At 38.3% G+C, this 23,009-nt stretch overlaps 1 protein-coding gene across 8 annotated transcripts in view; it reads left to right on the forward strand.

Annotated features, from left to right (window-relative positions):
* The window catches only part of CUX1 (cut like homeobox 1), a 398,007-nt gene that overhangs the window by 286,339 nt on the left and 88,659 nt on the right, over window positions 1-23,009 (forward strand). For 6 of the 8 annotated variants that reach the window (XM_034752645.1, XM_034752648.1, XM_034752647.1 and 3 more), the window contains 4 exons: window positions 1,181-1,282; window positions 3,567-4,393; window positions 7,021-7,186; window positions 7,811-7,867. The exons of the other annotated variants lie outside the window; for them this stretch is intronic. In XM_034752645.1, the coding sequence (XP_034608536.1) occupies window positions 1,181-1,282; window positions 3,567-4,393; window positions 7,021-7,186; window positions 7,811-7,867 (1,152 nt within the window). The remainder of the gene's footprint in view (window positions 1-1,180; window positions 1,283-3,566; window positions 4,394-7,020; window positions 7,187-7,810; window positions 7,868-23,009) is intronic. 8 annotated transcript variants of the gene reach the window in all.

Raw genomic sequence — 23,009 nt, forward strand, 5'->3', positions numbered from 1 at the left:
TATGTATGTGTATAAAAAGAGATAAGTGATAGAAATGGCATTACAAATAATGAAAACCTTTGAGATACTGTTTGGCTGTCTTCCTTGTGGCTTCCAAGCAAGAAAGTTACCCAATGCTAAGTAATTCCTTCACAAATAGGTAAAAAGTATTCCATCTATACTACGGATATCCTTCTCCTAGGATTTTGAGTACATGTTGACAAATACACTACAAGTTGCTGTTAAAATGGTGTAGAACTTATCTTAGCATAATATATGAAAAAGCCTGGACAAATGTATCATTGAAGATCAGATCAGTAAACTACTAATTGAGGAAGTAGGAGTTGCTATTTAAGTATAAACTTTTTTGCCTTGTTTCAGACCAATGACAGAATTTTGCTTTTAGCAAGATGGCAAAACAAAAAATAAATGAAAACCCACCCTAAAAGAGTTGTTTTGTTTCTGATAGAAAATTATATGGCCCCTATTAGTGATATATGTAGGTCATTTATAGAGCATTACTACATGATGAAAAATGCACTAAACTGAAGTAATCTTCAAAATCATTAGGAATTTTCTATCTATCTTTCTTTGCTTTAAAAACAAGAACTAAGCCTCATATTGTTCAGGAATATCTTAAGGGTTATCGACACTTAAAAATGTATTTCTCCTATTGTTTTGACATCCTGGAGAGGTAAAATAAACTAGAATACATATTGCTTTCTTATATCCAATGTTCTCTATCTTAGATTCCAGTCTGGAATAAAATGTACAGTGTATTCAGATACCATACAGGGTCAAACCAGCTAATGTGATATTTTATAAGTGGTTCATGCCATCACATTTTTAGCTGCCCCAAAGAAGGGAATAGACTAAAGATTTTTTTTAATTCCTGCTGGATAGTACAATTTGTGTAGTACTTGACACTAAGTACATGACCTACTGATTCTTCTACTGTTTATATATTAAAGTTATCCTGTAGCTGCTGCTGAATGGTAATATACCATGTATTTTCAAGCAGAGAAAATTTCTTTAAAAGAATGGAGTTTCCAGTACTGGTGAAGGTCAATAAATCTTAAAATCCTCCTAATGAGTGCTTACAAACACCTCTGCAAACTGTTCTCAGAATGAATTGCAGATGCTACACTCAGTGTTTGTTAAAAAGATTGCTTAACGTCATTAGTTTCCTTCTTCTCTTCAGGTAACATCACCACAAGAATCCGAACCACAGAGACTGGCTCTGAGGAAGCCATCAAATCCATTCTAGAACAAGCCAAAAGGGAGCTGCAAGTACAGAAAACAGGTACAGTCTCACTTTGTCTCTTGTTCCTTTTACTTCAGAATTTAATTAAAACAATTATCATGAGCTTTCTGGTCGGTTAATTATGTTCTTAAAATCTTGAACATATTTTTGCAGAGCTGTTTCTTTGGAGTGAGGAGGGGTTCATGTATATAACATATATTGAGTTTTACTTTATATCCTTAGTGCTAGATGGAACCTTTAGATAAAGTCACAATTCCTCTCCTGCTCCTGCCTTGCTCCCGGGGGAAAGTAAATTGTGACACCCTTTACATTGCATCGCATACTTCCTCCGTTGCACTGATCCACATGTTCTGGCCAGCATGCTGGAATGGCAGAGCCATTTCTACCAGCTTACTCGTAGGAGGGGGAATACTGGCCTCACAGCTCCTGTCCTTCTTTTCCTCAAATCTGACCAAACATCAAAAGACCCACTATGGTTGGTGATTTAATCTGTCCTACTCCCCTGCTAGCCCAGTCATGAGCTAGCCCTTAATTAGTATGTTCTCACCGCACTATATTTTTCATGAATTGGGATTATAACATAATCAGTCCCGAATCTGACTTTTACAGGGCTTTATTTCATGGTGTAAATTGTTCCTTGGAGCTTATTTGCTTTCCATTTTCTGATTTTAAAAATGCACTTCAAAATGGTCATGCCAGTTCAAACAGTGTTTCCTTTTCCAATGCGCCTGTCCAGGTTATCTTCCCACTGTCTAATTTTTCATGCATTTGACAGCTATCAAAACTTTTTAACTAATTCTCCAATCCTGCGTATCCATTTATGGAGCTGGCACTGCACTAGAAAGTGCTTTGCATTAAATTTCATTTTTAGAAATAAATGTTGGTTTATTACTTTGGATATTCAGCTTCCAAATTAAAACAAATCACATGGCAAAAAAATATCTGCAGGAGTAATGGAAAGATGGTTTTAGTAAACAAAATAAAGATAATAGATGTCTAAATGTGGAATAGATACAGTCATTTAAAACAGATTAATTACTATATTCTTTTGCAACACACTTTACATGAGGATCTCAAAGTGCTTTGCAGACACTAATTAATTAAGCCTAAAACTTCCTATGAGAGAAATAGTTAGATAAAGCAGAAGAGGCATCCCCATTGACTTTTTTCCCTTGTCCTTATTTCTGATTTACTTTGTGGGCATGAAGGAGAAGGGACAGAGGGTGTGAGAATGAAAACATGCATAGATGACACACAATATTATTATAGGATAATCTGCATAATTATATTAATCCTATTTATTTTCATTTGTGGCCACTTCTTGAAGTGCACAGCTCCCTTAGTCACATCAGATGCATCACATTGCCCAACCTCCATAATGGGATTTTTAAGCCTTGGAATTCTTCTTCAACTGAGGTTTGGAGACTGCTGTAAATCCAAATGCAGGACCACCTTACCAAATCTCTTGACCCTGGAGAAGTGTACGTTGGGACTCTCCTCTGGAATTGCAACCTTTGCTGCTTCATACATTGGCTTAGGAAGGCCATATCAGCACTAATTCACCACTAAAACCCTTCAGTTGGACTCTTTGTCTCTTCTTTGATGCCCATGGGCTCCATACAGGGTAGAGATCAAGAGTTATTCCTAGAGCTTCTGCTTGGCAATGCAGACCACTGTGGCTGGACATCAAACTTATTTTTGAAAACTGTTGAATAATTGTGTTCTTTTTAGCGACATTTCATTCAGTGGTTTGGAAAAAAAGAGAGAGAGAGCTGAATAGTCAGGGGGAAAAAAAGAATTAAGTTCTTTGTAAAAGTCCTTGAGTTTTTAAATTTCCAATTCTGTTTTGGGCAGTAGAAGGATTAACCCTATCAGATTATTTTTGTTGTAACAGGACACTAGCAGTGCAGCCAGGTGACTGGATTTTGTTTGTGCATGATTCATTTGGGGGAGACAGAGAACCAAATGCTTAAGTAAATGCAGCTGGGACCATGAAATGTTAATGTCACTTTTGGGGAAGTATACATTTGTGGGGGCGGGGAGAGGAGAGGACCACTTTTTCAAAGCTGTATATTTGCAAATCAGTTATACATATGGAGTTTGGGTGTCTGGGTGTGCATGTGTGGCTGCAAATATTTTCCAGGGGCTAACTTTGAAAACGGTCGTCTTTGATTAGAGAAAATCAGATTTTATATATATATATGTAGAAATGTACTGCAGACCGTCTGTTCCCTCACAGGTTTGTTAGGAAACATTTACAGTGGCACTGAATGTGTATATTATATAAAAAGTGTTATAGTTCATCTTTGGTTTGTTTTCACAGCTGAGCCGGCTCAGCCACCTTCTGCATCTAGCAGTGGCAATTCTGATGAGGCCATTCGATCCATTCTGCAACAAGCCCGACGTGAAATGGAAGCACAGCAGGCTGCCCTTGAACCTGCCTTAAAAACAACATCTTTGTCTCAAGCAGACATTTCCATCTTGTCCCCAAAACTAATATCTACACCTGCAATGTCTTCAGTTTCCAGTTATTCTCCATTGGCCTTGTCGCTGAAGAAACATTCAACTGTCATGGATTCTAATATATCTGCATTGCAGAATCTCTCTGGGCTAAAAAAGGAGCACCAGGAAACACCAGTTTTAGAGCTTCATGGAATAACTGATTCTGCACAGGGTGTGCTGAGGCATGTTAAAAATGAATTGGGACGTGGTGGTGTTTGGAAGGACCATTGGTGGAACACTGTTCAGCATGACAGAAGAAATACCACTCTTTCTGAAGATACAAAGGTCGAGGAAGCCAGCAGTGGAAAAGAAAAGGTCAGCAACCAGACAAGGTCAGATCGTAGCCAACTTCAAGGACCATCCTCTTCAGAATACTGGAAGGAGTGGCCAAATGCTGAATCTCCATATTCCCAGAGCTCTGAATTGAGCATGACTGGGGCAAGCCGCAGTGAGACACCACAAAATAGCCCCCTTCCTTCCTCTCCTATTGTACCTATATCAAAGCCATCCAAACCCTCAGTTCCTCCATTGACACCTGAGCAGTATGAGATTTACATGTACCAGGAAGTGGATACAATAGAGCTAACTCGTCAGGTCAAAGAAAAGCTAGCAAAGAATGGCATCTGCCAAAGGATCTTTGGGGAAAAGGTAAAGAACTGATTTTTCATTACACTAACACTCTCAACATGTAGCACTATATTCTTATGTATAGGGATGTGAATCTGCCCCATAAAGGCTCAACATTTCTTTTTCATTCAGTAGTTACAAAATATATTTACAAGTGAAAGGTATGAGTCATGTCTTATTAAATTTCACAGATTTTCTGCTTCTAACTTCTATACGAAAAGCTTCTTCAATAGCTTACAGTAAGAACATGAAGCTAATTTCTTCTTTTCACAGTTCAGGGCAACTGCATGTGTATTCCCCCTCCGGGGTCCACCAAGTGCACCCACTTAACGGTTTCTGGCTCCCAATCATCACCTCTTGGGCAGAGACCAAGGCTGCACAATTCCTTTACTACGCTGTAATATTCTCAGCAAGCCAGGCTACCTAAACAGGCCAGGATCTCCACTTTCCTTTCTCTGTAAAGGTTATGAACAGTATAATTGCCTCTAGTTACAAGTTACTACACAGCTCTTTATAGTCAAGCACATTTATTCTTACGATGCAAACAATACAGAAAAAAACATACTAAAACAGTAAAAGTTCCCATACGCTAACCAGAGGTCACCCATCAGTCTTCTGAGGGCTTAGTAGGTCTATTCCTTCTAACCCTTCCACAAGGATTGCCCCCCCCCCCACCCCCACACACACCTAGACAGAAGGTCCTGTCCATTTGCTGGATCAGAAAGAAGGCCCTGAATCAGTTTAAATTCAGGCTATTTATCAAAAAGTCCTTCTTTTTGTCTGTTGGTCTCTGGGGAATCTAGTTTGAGCTATTATGTGCAAGCTTCCCCAGGAGGACCTTACTTACCTCTTGGGGTGTGGGGGACAGGAAAATGACAATCTGGCTGATTTGCATAATCATCACTCTCCATTTTTAACTCTGGAGGAGCTGTGGTAGCCCTGTCCTATGCAGAACACAGTCATATATAAACCATTCATTTAAAACAAATGGACCCCAACAATACTGCATGTGGTTGCAATATCTGTGTTACTCCTCAGCTACATTCATTTTAAGTTTGAACATATATCGAGACACGATATTTAATATCCACTAAAGCAGTAGTCCCCAAACTGTGGGCCACACACTCCCTAGGAGGGCACGGAGGAAAGTTCAGGGGAAGGGGAGGAGAGGGCGCGCCACCCAGCTGCGCTCTGTTCCCAGCTGCCGTCCCGGCTCCCGGCCCCAGCCTTGGCCCATGGCTACGGCACCAGCCTCAGCCCATGGCCACGACCCAACCTTGGCCCCTGGCCGCAGCTCCGGTCCCGGTCCCAGATCCCCACCCCCAGCTGCAGCCCCAATCTCGCCTCCTCCTCCTCCCCCCTGCGAGAGCTGCGGCTCTGGCTCCTGGGAGAAGTAGGGGTGTGTGGACGGCATAAGGGAGGGTGACCCTGAAAAGTTTGGGGACCACTGTGCTAAAGTGAACTCATGGAATATTTGAGTAATATCCTTGCCACAGATCAGTAAATCTTAACAGATTTTTGTAGATGAAGGTTAAGGGACTCCGGAAACCTGAAATTTCTTGTTTAATATTTAAAAATAATATAAGGGGATTTGGAACTCTCTCTGCTCTTCAGTCTTACATTTTTAGTTAAGAATTCTTTATATAGTCATTGCTCAGCCCCTAAGTGTCCAGCCTCCCAGTTAGCATTAATATCTTTTTTTTTTTTTTTTTTTAAGTGAGCCTTTGGTGATACATATACATATTGTAGAATGTGGCATTTTGAAGCTACAACACTCCGAGTTCTGATGGTCTCAGATCTCATAGCTAAGCAGAGTCATTACTTAGATGGAAGACACCAAGGAGCATCTAAAGCTACAGGAAGTGGTGTTGGTGATTCAGTAGGTGGCATTATTCCCTCTGATTCGGTACTGAATCAATGTCCCAGCAGGATACTACATACATTATGCTACTACAAGTACCATGTTTCAAATAAGACATAAAACTAACAGCTTGACCACTTGGGGTCATTAGATATTCTATGGCGCTTTCCTAAAACAATGGATGTTAAACTCAAGTGTCCCGGCTGAATTTCAGGTCAGCTAATTCCATTCTGCCTATCTACATTCCTCCTGTAGTTTTAATTGGCTACAGTATGACAATATTCACTTCCTCTCTCAAACTATTGTGTACAGTTGCAATTCATTGTTAAAGATGAGCTAACGTGTACAAAACGAAGCTGTTAAAGATTTAAATGATTAGCACAATTGATGGGTAAATCTGAAAGTTTCAAGTATGTTTATTATAAAACAAAATACATAAAAGTGGTTTCCTGTTTTTATTTACCTGCTAGGACCAGGTCTCTGATTCTCCAGTTAGAACTGATGACATTACATCATACAGTGTATTATGCAGCTCCCTGTGCTCTTGTAGGTGTTTGCTCTTGCAGGAAAAACGCCGACTCCTTCCTGAACTCAATATTTACACACACAAAAACATTTCCATTTACTTATAAAATATGCATATGTAATTAAAGCTACCCCTGTGCTTTCTGGTTAATGATTAATATACACATGACATGAGCAATATGCCAGTGGTAAGTATATCACAAAAGTTACCCACCCCTAAATTAAATATGCTAATATGCCATTCTTGGTTGCTTCATTTCAGGTGTTGGGCCTGTCCCAAGGGAGTGTCAGTGACATGCTCTCCAGGCCAAAGCCATGGAGTAAATTGACGCAAAAAGGCCGAGAACCATTTATTCGTATGCAGCTCTGGTTGAATGGGGAACTGGGACAGTGTGTCCTGCCTGCACAAGGGCAGCAACAAGGACAAGGTAATTAAAATTCCACTATGTTGTTTGCTTTGAAGGAGAGGAATTATTTTTAAATTTCAGTAAGGGAGAGTTTTTTCTTAAGTTAGCTCTGCCATTTGTATAAGTAGAATTGCCCATCTCGACTTAACAACCTGTTGTTAAGGGACTCACCTGGATTTTACGCAGAAGGTTTCTGCTTAATTCCTAAGCAGGAGATGATGAGTTAACAATTAAAATAGCGATGTTTATGCATAAAAGCATATAAATCAAGCAACTTTGGATAAAGAGCTAGAAAAATGTGAAAGTTAAATTCAGTCACATTTTAATAGGAATTATGTGTTGGGGAAGATATTTCTAAAGTTCTCTGAAGAATTTTGAGTCCTGTAACCAGATAAAAGAATTAAGTTTTAAAGAGTGGTTGTAATTCTGTTTTTTACCATTGTTTTTATTATGCTGTTTAGAAGTACCAAATATCTAGTTGTTGTTTTTAGTAATACCAAGACAGATTTTGTCCTCACTTGGTTGTAACTGAGATCAACATTTGACTAATTGTTAAATCTGTTTAGAATTGGAGTTGTTGCCTGGTTTGGTGAATTGGGAGTCTCCTTTATTGTTCCCTGATTTTTACTGTTCTCTCTTCTTTAGTCCTCCACTCAGTGACATCACTGCAGGATTCCCTACAGCAGGGATGTGCAAGCTCAGGTAATCAACTGGCTTCAAATGCTTTGCTGTACAGTAATTCACTACATTTTATTCTATTGCTGTTGCCTTGATGCCCAAAGGATTCTTGTGTTTTGTTGTTATAGCATGCAGGAGCACCTTCAGGGTTTTTATTAACAGTTAATTCCTTATCCCCTCTGTGTTGCTATGGCAGATCTTGAAAATGCAAGCATTTAACAGGATACATTAGACTGAAAGACTATGATCTGAGATAATTTGCTCTGTATTATTTTTTACCATAGTTTATCAATTTGACATGTGACAGTGGCTGTAAAACAGAAGTGTTTCATTTGTAATATGATCTACATACCTCAACTGCCTTATTTGTTGGTATACTTTTTCACCCTCAGTTGTGGTTCTAAACCAGCTTTTCTAATTTAAAGTTGAGGAAGATTGCTAAATATGCAGCTCACCCTCCCACCCCTTCACTAAAACACAACAGAGATTTGTGAAAAATGCAAGTGAATTGCTTAAAGATGTTTCTGAGGATGACCATTACAGTAGGGAGCCCAAGTATAAAGCAGCTGTTTTCCTGCTGTTAGATACCAAACTCTACCCACGCACACTATTTAACCAGTGATACAGTTAACTGATGTAAGCCATTTATACTGTATTCCAGGCTAGAGAAACACTTGTGTTCTGTGGTTGCAAGATGATCGGGTGCTATAAATGCGAGAATTACAGCAATTCAGAATGGAAAGGAAGGACTGTTAGGTCATCTTGCCCATCTCCTTGCAATTGTAACACAGCACCTTTTTCTAATAATTTGTCCAGTTCAAGTTAAATGTCCTAAATAATGGGGTTTCCACCATTTTCCTTACTGTGAGACTCTTACAGTGAGATGTATTAGGCTGTAAAACAGAAGTGTTTCATTTGTAATATGATCTACATACCCCAACTGCCTTATTTGTTGGTATATTTTTTCACCCTCAATTGTGGTTCTAAACTTATTTATTTCTCATATTGAGAAATTCTCTAAAATTTCCCCAGGAGTTAGATGAAAATAGAATGAATAAAGGCAAAATGTCAGCATTAAAACCAACCATGAAAATAAAATCTTCATGAATAAAATTAGAAACAGTCTTTGCAATCACAGAGCTATTGTTACTTACCTACAAGCATTTAAAGAACATGTAAATTTCCTGAGGCATTTTTACACTGCTGCTCATGACAGTATGCAATAGCTACTTTTCTGTAGCATTCATCCAACACCAGACGGTCACTATTCTAATTTATATATATAAATAATTAAGAAAACATAAATGTATTTATGATATTTTCTAACAGATCATTTAAAACTAGTAGGGTTTCAAATGGGAGGGAAGGGGGAAAAGGCTATATTTTTATTGTTAATCATTTTTCTGGTCCCTAACAGTAATTAAGAAAGGGTTGAAATACTGACCTACAGTGTTGGAATCTGATCAACGTATGGGTTCCCAGGAGGCTAGCTAGTAGCTAACAGTTATTTCCTTCAGGAAGTTTAGATGAGTTAGTGTGAGGTTCTGCTCCACTGCTCCACATCTCCACCTAGTCTGTCAGTTACTGCCCTTGAGCTAATATTTTGCAATGTGCTAAGTTTTTATTAGCTGAATGGAGCATATTATTGATTACCACCCCTTATTTTTGCCTTAAAGGTGACCTGCAAATGAGGGGGAAAATGGGATTGTGTCCATTTCTTTCTTTTTATGATTAAAAATAAATACACGAATAAAATTGTTTATTTTTAGAATTAGAAGTTCATTTCTTGTTTTCCCTTTTATACTTGGTAGAACTAATAGGCTTATGACATCATAGGAGATTGAAGCATGATCAGTTGAGAGGGGACGGATAGTCTGATGATAGTTTTTGTTGCCACCTATATTTTAATTCAAATGCCTGGCAAACAGTTGGTAGAAAAGCTGTGTTTGTGTACTTGAGGGCTGTAAATGCTTCAACTCCAATTTGACTGTCCTTCAAGGAGTTTTCCAGCAAAACCAGTGAAGACAAAGACATATCTAAAGTAAAAATCAAGGAGAATGTAACTTTTTTTTAACATTCAGGACTTCTCTGTATGATACACAACCATATAGATTTATGATCTTATATCATAAATAAACAAAAAAGGGTCCAAACCTTTAATACATTTAAGTATTTGCAAGAATAGCCTCTGATACCAGACTGTAATCTGATACTCTTCTGTATTCTGTGTCTGTGAGTTTTAAGCATCAGGCTAGTAATCAGAAGATCCTTGCGCAGGTTCTACTGAATAAGTTTTACACACTAATGCTATCTATACTTCCAGTGGTGGAAAAGAAAATCAGTATGTTCGTTCTTACATTTTCTTCATGAATCTTTCTGCCTTTGGGTAAATCTGTCTTTTTAATGAGGTATGTGTCAACAACATGGACCAAATCATATGGAAAAAAATTCTAAATTAATGTCACCCAACTGCATCAGCATGTTTCTTTTTCTTTTTTTTCCAGTGAATTTGGCCCTTATTTAGTTGCATTTTTGATGGTCAAAGCTAGATTAGAATTGAGAATAATGGAGATATCCCATCTCCTAGAACTGGAAGGGACCTTGAAAGTTCATTGAGTCCAGCCCCCTGCCTTCACTAGGAGGACCAAGTACTGATTTTGTCCCAGAACCCCAAGTGGCCCCCTCAAGGATTGAACTCACAACCCTGAATTTAGCAGGCCAATGCTCAAACCACTGAGCTATCCCTCCCCCCAGTTAGAGAGTTGCAATATATATTAGGACATGTATATATGATTGAGTGTTTTGAACACTTGTATGTAGCTCCTGTATTGGTTTTATTTGGATTTTTTGAGTTACTTTCTTTACTGAGTGTCTGTAAAACGTTAACAAAAAAAGATACCGTGGTATTATGTACCAATTCCGTTGATTGCCTTGATATTCCCAAGAACGTTGAATTTTTAATTCACTTCTGTATTTATCCTTTGTGAAGGTCATATAGTATCCATATACTACATTAAAGACTTGCATGTGTTTTTGATATGTGTTTCTGTTAGGGTCTTCTTTTGACCTAATGTGGAAATCTTCGTTTGTCAGTACAGCTGCGGGTGATCTCAGGGGATTTTGAATTTCCCTTTTGTTTGTCTTCCTTTCTGAGTATCATCCATCATTCCTAACTTCATGCTGCTTAGCAGTAGTAATGCTCATGGGAATTGAAGAAAGGATTATAGCTGCATAAAATGGGGAGCTCTAATTAAAGCTTGTTTTTTAAATCAAAATCTTGCTTGAGATAATTGCACATCACCTAGTGAGTTAAAAACCAAAGATCTATTGTATTTAGATCTACTGAAATATTACATAAAACCTTTCTTTTCAAAATAAAAAAATGTGTAACAACAAGGGATGATTAATCTTTATCATCCCTTGGGAAAGAAGTACGGAAAAATCCAAGACAAGTATAAAGTATACTCCAGATGTGATAGTAGTACATGCATTGCAGAATGACAAGAAAGCCAGATATCTGATCTGTCTATCTCTATTCATACCATGCTCATCAAAGTGTTATCTTTCAATAACAGAAGCTAACAGGTAGTTAATTGTGGATTGGGTCAATCTCCCTATTACACAGCAACAAGAGTTGTTAGATATTGTTTTCGGTCTTGTTTTAATTACTGTTGTGGGAAAACTAAGGCAAAGATATGAGTGTTACTCTTTTGTTCTGGATGCAGTGAGATTCCGATCTCTTGAGGAAAGGAGTTTGATAGCCTCAAGTTGGTCATGAAAAAAGCTCTATCCCCATTTCTCATGATTCTTACCTTTATTGTGCATGGCTTTGTAGCTCCAGAGGAGCACAACTGTTACAGGAGGTGTTCCAGTAGTTAGCTCAGACCAATCTATTGAGAACTTTGATAATTCGAACCATGTGCTAATATACATGGACATTGGTTCCTCTGCTCCTGAGACCATCTCAGATTTGGATTTTATCATCTGTGAAACAGGCGAATAACTCCCTGTAGCAAGAGATACTGGGTTCTGTGAGAATGCATTCTCGGTTAACAAAGTTGCTCATGGTTTGAAATGATTCTGATGAATATGACTTTATGGCCAGTAAGATGGAGAAGAAAGGGTGATCTCTTGATCTAAGAATCATGAGACTAATGGAATTCCTTACACAAGTAGGTTAAATTCAATTACTTATTTTAAACTTTGGTTAAAGGGGCTAATAAAAATATTACTGCCATTATTATCAGTGTGAGCCAGACCAGAATAGAATTTTTTAGTTAGTTACTTAAAGCTGTATGGATAATTCAACAGAATCAAGCCCCTTGTGCTAATTCTAAAATGTAATTTTAATAGGCGAATTGGTTAAGTTTCCACATCACTTGTGCATACTGAGGTTGCAGCAGTAGGATATCAACTGGCACCTCACAGGGGCAGCTGCTATAGTCTGTCTATCTTATGTGTGTGATTAAATTCTGTGCTATTTCCTTGATAATTTGGACCGTGAAAACCTTCCTGGTAACTTTTCTAGTATCAGTAAAGCAAGGAGAATCACTGTCCAATGCACTTTATTGGGACCTTAAAATGCAGTGCAAAGTCGGTATTAAAGTTGAATCTTAGTATAATAGGGACAGCATTGCTAGAACATTAGTTTCATGTTTCTTTTCTAGAACTGTTCTTTTATCACAATCTGTTTTGTGTATCAATAGTACTGTGTGTGTATTATTGATGCTTAGTAAATAATTAATTTTATTGAAACTCTACCGCTATTCTTTTTCATAGACCCTTTAGCATAGGAGATGCCTTTATCATACAAATGTTAATCTTTTTTTTTTTATGCACGTTATTCTAAAATTTCTCCTGTTTAAAGCCCTTTCCCACTCATTTTTATTTTGGGTCCACATGCACTAAGTAAACAATGATCAAAACTTCCGCAACACAATTCCCTCCTCATTGTGGTCCCTACCTTACAGGTATAAAAGTGTGTTTGGCATTCTAAAATCTGTAATTATGAGCACCAACATTATAAGGAAAGATTCATTGTAGATGTAATGTAGTAACTAGGTGACATTCTTTCCCTATTCAAGTGGCGGAAAGGGAACTCATGCAATACCCTGAAGCTGATCTTAATTTATTTTAACTAGTTAATATGGGTCTATATCTTCATTTTTAGAAGTTCTGCACACAATCCAGTGCAACCTATGTTTTGGTCAGGCTGTGTGGATTCCATAAATCCACTGTCCTATGGTCTGAGCACAAGACTGCGAGCCAGGAACTCAGGCATTCTAATAGTTGTCTCTGTCACTGATTCCCTCAGTAAACTTGGGCAAGTCATATAGGCTCTCTGCCTCAGTTTCTCCATTTGTAAAAATTGAGATAATACCTACTTTACAGGATGCTTCTCGTAATTAATGAATATGTATAAAGCTTGAAGATGAAAAGTTTAATTAGTTGTACTGTAACCACTGCTATTTTTATCAAGCAGTTATGGAAAAGTACCAATTAGCACAATATGTCAGTGCACTGAGATTTTTCTAGATCAGCATAGTGCTTACAGTTCCTTATTTAAGGGATTGCAATAGTCCAAAATTGTTGATGAAATCTTTGCTTCTGGAATAGTTTGCTATAATTCATTAGATCAAATGTATTTTAAGATCAACCAAACCATGTAACCTCCATGATGCATATTCTTTCCAAGCTTAGTTCAGAGTGAAGATCTGGTCTGTTAAATATGATAGACTTCAGACACTCATTTCTCTCAATTTCTTTATATTCTTAATCATTCATCAATGTTTTTTCCCCATTCATCCCTTTTTTTGGAGGGGATCTTCCCCCTGTCATAAGAGAGCCTGAATCCTCTAACCCTCCCTCATTACAAACAGTCTGTGGATTCTACAACCAGCTGCTAGCTCCAGGAGGAGTTGGGTATGAAAGAATGATTTCATGTTTTGAAAACCAGAATGTAAGAATAACTGACCCTAAATCAGCAAGCAGCATTGACATAAAGGATGCCTTAGCATTTGTGTTGTGGTGCTGGAAGGTCTGACAGCTTGGGGGGAGAGGGGGGAGATAGGGCTCTGGATGATTTGGCAGCTGAGAAGAAGGGTCAGGCACCTTCCTCTGTATTGAGAGGGAGTCTGGAGGGCTTGGCAGCTGCAAAAGAGGTCAGGAAAGGTACTTATCACTAGGGGTCAGGCATTTGTCTCTTAGTGATGGGAGGGTTTGTCTGCTGGCGAGGAGTCATGTTGGGTTTTTGCTCGCTTGGAGGGAAGTGAGGCACATGTCTCTTCATAGGAAGCTACAAGGGTTTGGCTTCTGGGATTGGTCACATAAGAGTGCTTATCGGGGGAAAGATGGTATTAATCTATTTCACCCCCTTTGGCTATGGTCATGTATACAGGCAAACTACAACTTTAGGTTGCTTGGCAATTTAGTAAAATGTTGTTGAGGTGGATGAGAATTACCTTGTTTTGGCTGCATAAAACAGATAATGGACTGTTTCCTTCCTGAGTTACTGAATAAAAAGTGTATGCTCCAAATGTACAGGTCATTGCTTCCAATCCATAATGAGGATACAGCTTTAAAGCAGGTATGTTTCCCAGGAACTAGTCTTAACATGAAGTAAACATTCTGTGCTGGAAAGTAACAGATTATACCTCTGACAAGTAATTAAATCATGTTTAGATTATAAAGAGCTGTGTGTTTGGTTGATAAATATGTAAGATCATTTCCAAGAAAAGAAAACTCAAAATTACTGGAAAATTAAGTATCCTCCAAGTTACCTTGTGGCTGTCCCTTTTGTTTCAGTGGAGAGGAAGAAAAGGAAAGATGTATGTGTCAAATCTAATTTGATAGATATTTGAGATTTTTTTAAATTTGTAAATAATCATCCAGAAGATTGTTCCTATGATTATTTTAATTCTGATGGAAACAGTTTCCCTTCTAGGTCATCGTTCCCCTACAGAGCAAATGTTGAAATACAATGTTACTGTGTGGGAGCCAGAAAGTTAAATAGATTAGAAATCAAGTATAAAGAAAACTGAAACTGACTGGTCTATTTTCATTGTCCAAGCTGAGTGAAATGCAAAAATTAAATAAAGAATATCAATAAAGTGAATTTGATATTTAAAATTCTTACAGTTTTAATGATCAAAGATGGTACTAATAATACATTTAAGGAAATTTGTTTCTTAAAAAAACAGTATTTGAAACCCTGTGTCCCTCTTTAAGAAGTGTATTCTACATCCAGAATAACATCAGCACCATTTGAAGCATTTTAAAGGCATGAGCCTGAGAGATGCAGAGCACCAGCAAAATTCCTTTGGACATCAGTACTCTGCACATCTCCCATCAGACACTGGGTCAATGATAAAAATACTCCTTTTTAAACAAAATTTATCTTTGCAATTTGTTCCTTCCACTTCTCCTTCCCCTATCCTAACATTATAAAACATACCCTAGCTGCTTCCTTCTCCTAAAAAACTTCATCAGATCCACCTCTCAGATATTTCTTCCACTCCAGCACCCTCTTTTACACCTTTGCTTTCTAAGGAAATACTGGGATGTGTAAAGGTGATGGAAACTGCCCCCTTCCCACTCTCCATATTTTCACACAGATGAACAAATAATTAGTTTAGCCTCAGTGTAACTTCAGTTTTGTTTTACATTTTTTTCTCTCCTTTTCTCTTTTGGAACTTGTATCCTAAAAATAGAGTAAGTTGGAACTGGCAGATGTTTCATTTGTCCTTTACAAGAGGACCAAAATTAGCCTGTTATTTGGTACCTAAATAAAGCAGCAAAACTGTCTTTGTACAAACTTCACAATTACAATCTATTGAAGTTGCAACATTTTATTTTGTTTACTGGTATTACGTAAGCAAGATCAGCACCTAAAAATCCATAAGACCTTGAGAGAGAGAGAGAGAGAGGATGAGCAGGAATGAACACAATTGTGTTTTTTAATCTCCTGTTTTGAGACAGTTATTTTTTCTTGTGAAGGTTTTTTGTTTTTGGTTTGTTTTAAATGTAACTTGGAAATGCTCTAAAACTGCATATTGTAAAGGTAAAAAAAATGTAGTAAAAGGACAGCAATGGTCTCTCTAATTTTCAGAGAGAAAATCTGCACAGAATGCCTGAAGCTGGGTTAGCAGTGGGACTCCCCAGAGGCAACAGAAAGATGTTATAATCAATTACCACATCATAACACTGATGTATGATAATTACTGAGTGTTCCTCCTGAGATAGTGCAGCATTTGGCTGGGATGCAGCTCTTTCATGGTCCACTGCCTGATTAATATGCAAATAATAGGCTGATTGCATGATGAATGCAGAAAATGAGTTCGCTGATAACGTGAGCACCGAAGCGGGAAGATGATAAATTACTTTTACTGACTGTCCTACATTAAGTACCCTTTCTCAACAATTTTATCACAAATTAAGTAAAGCAGTATGGAGAGATTATGAGGATGTGTAAAATAATGTACCTTAATAGCTTTTATAATATTGTTGCGTATAATGTAAATGGCATTTTCTTTCAGTACTTTAGCCAGTACTCCTCCAGAACGGTTTTGCATTTAGTACAGTAACACGCAGGGACAGTCCATTCAGCCGTTTTCTGTAAAGATGAATAGCAATCTTCTATACCAACATATATGACTGGTGATGGGTTGGCCTTTCTTATGAGAAAAAGAATCCAGATATTTAGCCCCTCAAGTATCTTGCCCCTAGCAAATGAATGTCCACATTGTTTAGTGTGTGTGTGGGGGGGAAATATTCTTCAATACAGAACAGGATGTACACTGGACATATGGATGCTGTTGCTCCTGGTTTAAGCTATATGTCCAGGGGCAAACGAGGTTAAGACACTGAACACGTTCATAGAAGCACCTGCATACTCTATCTAAGTTTGTTAAGAAGCTTGAGGTGGAGAGAGGATCAAGCAGATATGATGGTGATAACACGTTGAGTTCTAGTCTCTAACCACCTGGTCATCGGCTGGAGCATCAGCAAAGATGTTACAATAATAACTAAGTTAGGACCTCTTAGAAGCATTGAATTGGTGAAAAATTATTGTCATATAATGATTAATCTTTGCTTACAATAAGGCAGTTTAAACACAAGTTTTGTTATTGGCATCTTGGTAGGATGTTTTTATGACAGATATTTGTTTAATCTTCAGGAACTCATTAATAAAACTGTTCCTACACACAAGCTGCTTTAGTAATAAGGTTACTGAAGATAATTTCTAACAGTTACTGTATTCTTAAATCAATATGGATTTCTGAAGAAGTAGTGAGCTATGGTAACACAGAAAAAATCAGGTTTTTAAAAAGTGTTTGGTGGTGTACGACGGTGTCTGAAAAACCTGCCAGGATGCGAGTGTTAAATCGAATTTTAATTTATATAATTAACTTAAAAATAATCTTCTAAAATTATCTCAGCTGTGATTCTAGAAACTGTGATTGTCTATATGCTAACACAAACCCTCAGTTTTCTTCCCTGTTTTTCAAAAAGTGCATTAATGTAATGATCATCTAGTCCATTCCTGGACCAGTTCAGGAGTGTTCCACAGGCTAATAGCACTGCCAAGAAGCTTTTCCTGGTAGCCTAAATTTCTCTTTTCTTAATTTTGTCCCATTACCTCTAGTTATGCCCTTATTAGTACAAGGTTAAATACTGTAATTCTCTACATCCTTGATGTTCACAGTGCCCATCATTGGTGATTACAGATACACCTCTACCTCGATATAACGCTGTCCTTGGGAGCCAAAAAACCTTACCGTGTTATAGGTGAAACGGCGTTATATTGAACTTGCTTTGATCTACCGGAGTGCGCAGCTGCACCCCTCCACCCCCCCGGAACACTGCTTTACCATGTTATATCCGAATTCATGTTATATCAGGTCGCGTTATATCAGGATAGAGGTGTGTTCTCTTTAGGACCCCTCAACTCTGCAGCTACAAGTGTAACTTTGTACCCAGTTAGAGGCCCAGTCCTCTTAACTTGTTACATATTATATGTTTTGGTTTATGTCAATAGTGCAGTATCTCTTCCCTCACAGCCATGTTTGCATATTAATTCTTACTGTGCTGCATAACTCTTTGCATCAGCACATCAGGAACACCTGGGCAGCAACACCATAGTGCATAGATTGCCTAGAAGACACACTCACAGAGGTTTTGAGAAACAGAAGACTAGCACAGGAATAGCCACCACAACAAAATACATTGAAGAACCAGTTACACAAGAAGGCAACCATGTGTCAGCCTAGGCCTCTGGTAAGGATAAAACACTGTTAACTGCTGTAGTTGCTAACAAAATATTATCCATGCTGCGTGTGGACACACATCATGTTTGGAGCCAAGTATGTTTCTGGCTGGTTATAAATTTGATTTAAAGTCATAGGGTGGACAAAGCATTCTTTAGCCAGTTAGATAAGCTATCTGTAAGTGAACAGCAGTGCACACCAACTCCCTCCTGTGGATCCTGCAAGCGTGAACTAAAAGATACCTACTTCACATTAACCTAGTCCTCTTTAAACAGGACTACATTAATACAAACTAGGCACCTTTTAGTTTGCACCCACAGCATTCACTCGGGGAGTAACAGTGGAGCACCTTTCTGCACGCTGTGTAGTCTGAACTGTGGGGCAGTCTAGACATAAACTTGAACTTTTCTCACTGTTTGCCAGTACCAGTGCTAGACAATGATAAAAATATTCGTTTAGACTGAGCACTGGCCTAACTGACATCTTTGCTACCCTATCACATTATAAATTAAGGCAGTTTGGGACTATATATAGATAGAGATGCTATGCTAGAGACCAAGGAAGTGACACTTTCTTCTCTGCTCTTGAAATACTATATTTAAAACTGCCTGCACCTGATCTACACTAGGGCCTTTACCACTGCTAAGTCACTGGGAACTGCACCACTACTAGCAAACATAATATTAGGCACTATTTTAATATTGGGTTGAATTTTCAAAAGTATGTAATCAAGTTAGATGCCCAACTCCCATTAAAAGCCCACCCTATGTCAGGCTCTTCAACTGCCATTTTGGTTGCTCTTTTCTGAACTCCCATCTAGTTTTGCTACATATTTCTGGTTTTCAGGTGACCGCAGCTGAAAACATATAAATGTAAGTGTGGAACGAGCATAAAATTGTGGAAAATGCAGCATAAAATTGTGGCGAGTTCGTATAATCCCTTGCCGATGCTCAGAAGTAATTTTATTCAAGTGGTCACAACCTTTGGCCCTAATTCTGCAAACATTTCTGCACATGTGTAACCTTAGACACATTCATGAGCATGAGTATTTGCAGGGCAGGGGCCTTTGTTTTTCATTTTTGTTCCCAGAATGTAAAGACGATGAAGTAGCAGCCACATGACGAGCCTAGGCTTTTTTGTTTTCGTTAAGTAACTTTTGAATTATTGGTTAAAGGAATTAAATTGATTTTTTTTCTTTTAAAAACATACAAAAATGGCTGAAGGGATTTTTTTTTTTTTTTTTCAGATTTTTTTGTCACCCACAAAAATTCACCTCTGAGGCAAGACCAAGCCTGGAAAGTTTCAGACATAAGAGTTTTTTTCAGTTATAACATTGGCAGTAAACACTACCACCACCATCACCACACAACAATTATCCAGGGAAATCTATAATCTTAACAATAGCTGGCATTCACTACCATGAATTTATACACATACTTGCTTTACATTATTGTATGTGTGTCTCTCACACATGTAGGCTCTGGAGAAGTGGCTTATTTTCATAAGCCATATTAATGTGCAAATAGGCAAGGTTCACTCATTGAAAACAAACCCATTAAAACACTACCTCTGAGAAAATATTCAGTATTCATAGATCAGTACTATTAATTAGTCATAAGAGGGCTTTACTGTAGTATTGTGCCACAAATGCTTAGCTGATTTATTACTCACGTAGATCAAACTTGTGTTTCATTTCACCAGTGGTGCACAAAAAGCTCATTACTGTGTTTTAGAAGAGCCTGTGAAGACATAAACTCTTATGCAGAAGTTAAAATCACAGTGTAGAAAAATGGAGACTAAATTCTGCATGAAATTTTCAGATGCCAGAAAAGTGAATGCATAACTCAGTGGGAATCTTGCAGTTGACTTCACTTGGAAATGGACAAGGCCCTAAAGATACATCAGTGAGAGTAGGCCCAACATACTCTGGTTTTTAATCTTTAAAATGGAGAGATTATACAAACTAATAATTAGACAGGAAAAACTAGGAGCTAATCCAGTCTCAGTGTGAGCCACTTTGATCTTGGGCAACCTGTCCAAATCTGTTTGTTGCCCATCAACTCACCTGTGGGTAAAAACAGGCTCTCAGTATCAAATGCTCTTCTGGGAGGTGGTAAGAGAATCCTTTGTTGATATTTATCTGTATTCCTCTTCTATAATAATTTGCCATAGAAGAAATAACTAGAGTATTGTATCCTCCCCCTGCTATGTGCCTTATGTTGTTGTTCTGATATTCATTTATAAGTAACTTGAATATGACTAGTTTGGTATGGACCTGAAGCCTGAGGTATGGACATTATGAAAAGTGGTGCATCAAACCAACCGCCAGTTAAATAATGTTTGGGTTATTGTCGAATGTCACAGAGTACCCTGTCATTTTGTTTCAGCAACTTGTCCTTCCAAATGCACAGTTCGCCTTATGGCATGCCAGCAGTAAAAATGTCACTTACAATAATTACTTTTTGGTGAAAATGCTTGCTGACTTCCTACCTTCAAGCTGTTTTTTACACAGTGGGGAGATAATAAGAAATGACTTTATCCTGACTGCTCAAATGAACACTAAATGGAATTTAGGTTATTACTGTATATAGAGGGCTGTGTACTGAAATTTAAATAGTGGATTGGATAAACTGCAGAGATTTGTCTCTGAAAATTATAGTGGATCTGCTTTTTCAATCCACTTCTGTCTAAAACTTAAGGCAGCTGTTGTCTGCCTGCTGCCTTCAGAATATAATATTTTTCTCAATCCTTTTAGAGGCCCCTGAATAGCTTCTGTGTTGCAGATGGTCTTTCCCCCAACATCTCCATGTTTTTGTACTTTATTCACCATCAGTCTTTTGGTAGTAACACACATTCAACCGCTTATTCACTCCATTATTGTTGAGCTAATATAGGACTGAGTACTTCTTTCTGGAAGTCAAATGTGCCACAGAAAAAGTCTCGATACAGTCAATTTTTATTTTGCTCTGAGAACTCAGATGATTTTGGTCCAGATCGCGCTTGTCCTACCAAAAGGCTTTGGATTATATTGTCTTGGCAAAAGGACAAAAGGGAAGGAAACTACTTGTTGCCATGCCTGTAGAAATTAGAGCGTAGCTTGAATCAAAATGTTTGGTGCTTCCTGGGATCCATAGTTCTCAAAAGAAATACAAACAATCCTGTTTAAGGAGCCATGTTGTAGACATCCCACCAGGATATGTCACCTTCTAGAATTTCATGCTTCTAGGATTGACAAGGTTGCATCCATCACCTAATGTTTTAACACTGCACCATTATCCATTTACCTCTTTTGGAGGGGATACTTCCATGCCTAGTATCTCAGTCATTGAATCATAGAATATCAGGGTCGGAAGGGACCTCAGGAGGTCATCTAGTCCAACCCCCTGCTCAAAGCAGGACCAATTCCCAAGTAAATCAGCCTTGCCATCGGCTGCCAACTAGGCATGGAGCCATTGATCACTACCCATTGAGCCTGACGATCTAGCCAGCTTTCTATCCACCTTACAGTCCATTCATCCAGCCCATACTTCTTTAACTTGGCGGCAAGAATACTGTGGGAGACCGTATCAAAAGCTTTGCTAAAGTCAAGGAATAACACATCCACTGCTTTCCCCTCATCCAGTCATGCTAAAGTCCATGCTACTCTAAAGAGTTTGTAACTAGTCAAGTCAAGCACTACCTGCAAGTCTCTGAACACCAGTATCTGTGTTGTTCTAACCTAGTTCCATTCCTCTCCAGGATGAACCTCCTGTTGGCTATCTTCTGTAGATCTGGACAGTGTTAGTGCATAGCTAGGGCAGTTGAGGACGTGCTGCTGTAAAAGCTACTTGTAGTTGAAAGAATCAAAATAACATACATCACAAATCTGTTAGATTATCCCATCCAGCCTCCTGCAATTGTAGGATATAATCCCCTGCATAGTCCACACGAAGAAAAAGGGAAATCCTTTCTTTGAGCAGGTACAAGAGAATCCCAGGTTTATGTAAATTTCAAGCATGCCCACAATTTTCAGACAATGTGTGGGAGTGAATTCAGCAAACTTTGAAGACTTATGCACAATAGGTCTAATACTTATTTTACATCACTGTAAATCCAGAATAAGTCCATTGAATTCAATGGAGTTAGACCCATGTAAAAGCAGTGAAAGTAAGATTCAGATCCACTTGTCCTTTTACCTGAAGTGAGACTTAAAACCTGCAGGTTCAGCAGGACTTCAGGGTATAAGACTCTGGAGAGACTTCAGAGCTTGCTGGGCTGGCTCCCCCAATCATCCACTCCGTCTTAAAATGGTACATCTGACCTTTGGAGGAATGGGAAGTTTAGTTTAGTTAATTGAGATTCAAATAATCTTTGGCTGTAATAGTATCTTCTAATCATTCATGATAGTCATTGATATCTCATATAACACTGTCCATGAAGAATGTATACATTTGGTGCTGATGCTCAGGACGTTCTTGTTGAGAGTATCCATTGGACATATATCTCTGTGTGTGTGCCCAACACAGATCCACCTGACACTCAGTTCCTTCCACTAAATCAGAATCCATTGTAATATTCAGAAACTGTGGGGAAGGATAATGTGATTCAACATAGCAATCATCTTTACTAGCTGTGGTGGTTCTTTGTAAGTGGCTGTAGTTCTCATTTCCGACCATTGCCTCTGTCATTCCCCACTTTAGGTGATGAACAAGTAGACCCAATCCCTGACCAAACAGGGACTCTCAACTAAAAAGATAGTGCAGAAATGTTCTTTCAAATGCAGCATCTGACCTATGAATTAGATCCACAGAGTAATTACTATATGAAGGTAGGACATTTCAGAGATATGCAGTGGCTTGGATCTGGTGGAATGCACTCCAACACGTTAGTACCAAAATCCTCACTCAATCATAGCAGGAATT

The sequence above is a fragment of the Trachemys scripta genome, chromosome 18, assembly GCF_013100865.1.
Source record: "Trachemys scripta elegans isolate TJP31775 chromosome 18, CAS_Tse_1.0, whole genome shotgun sequence".
Classification (NCBI taxonomy): Eukaryota; Metazoa; Chordata; order Testudines; family Emydidae; genus Trachemys; species Trachemys scripta.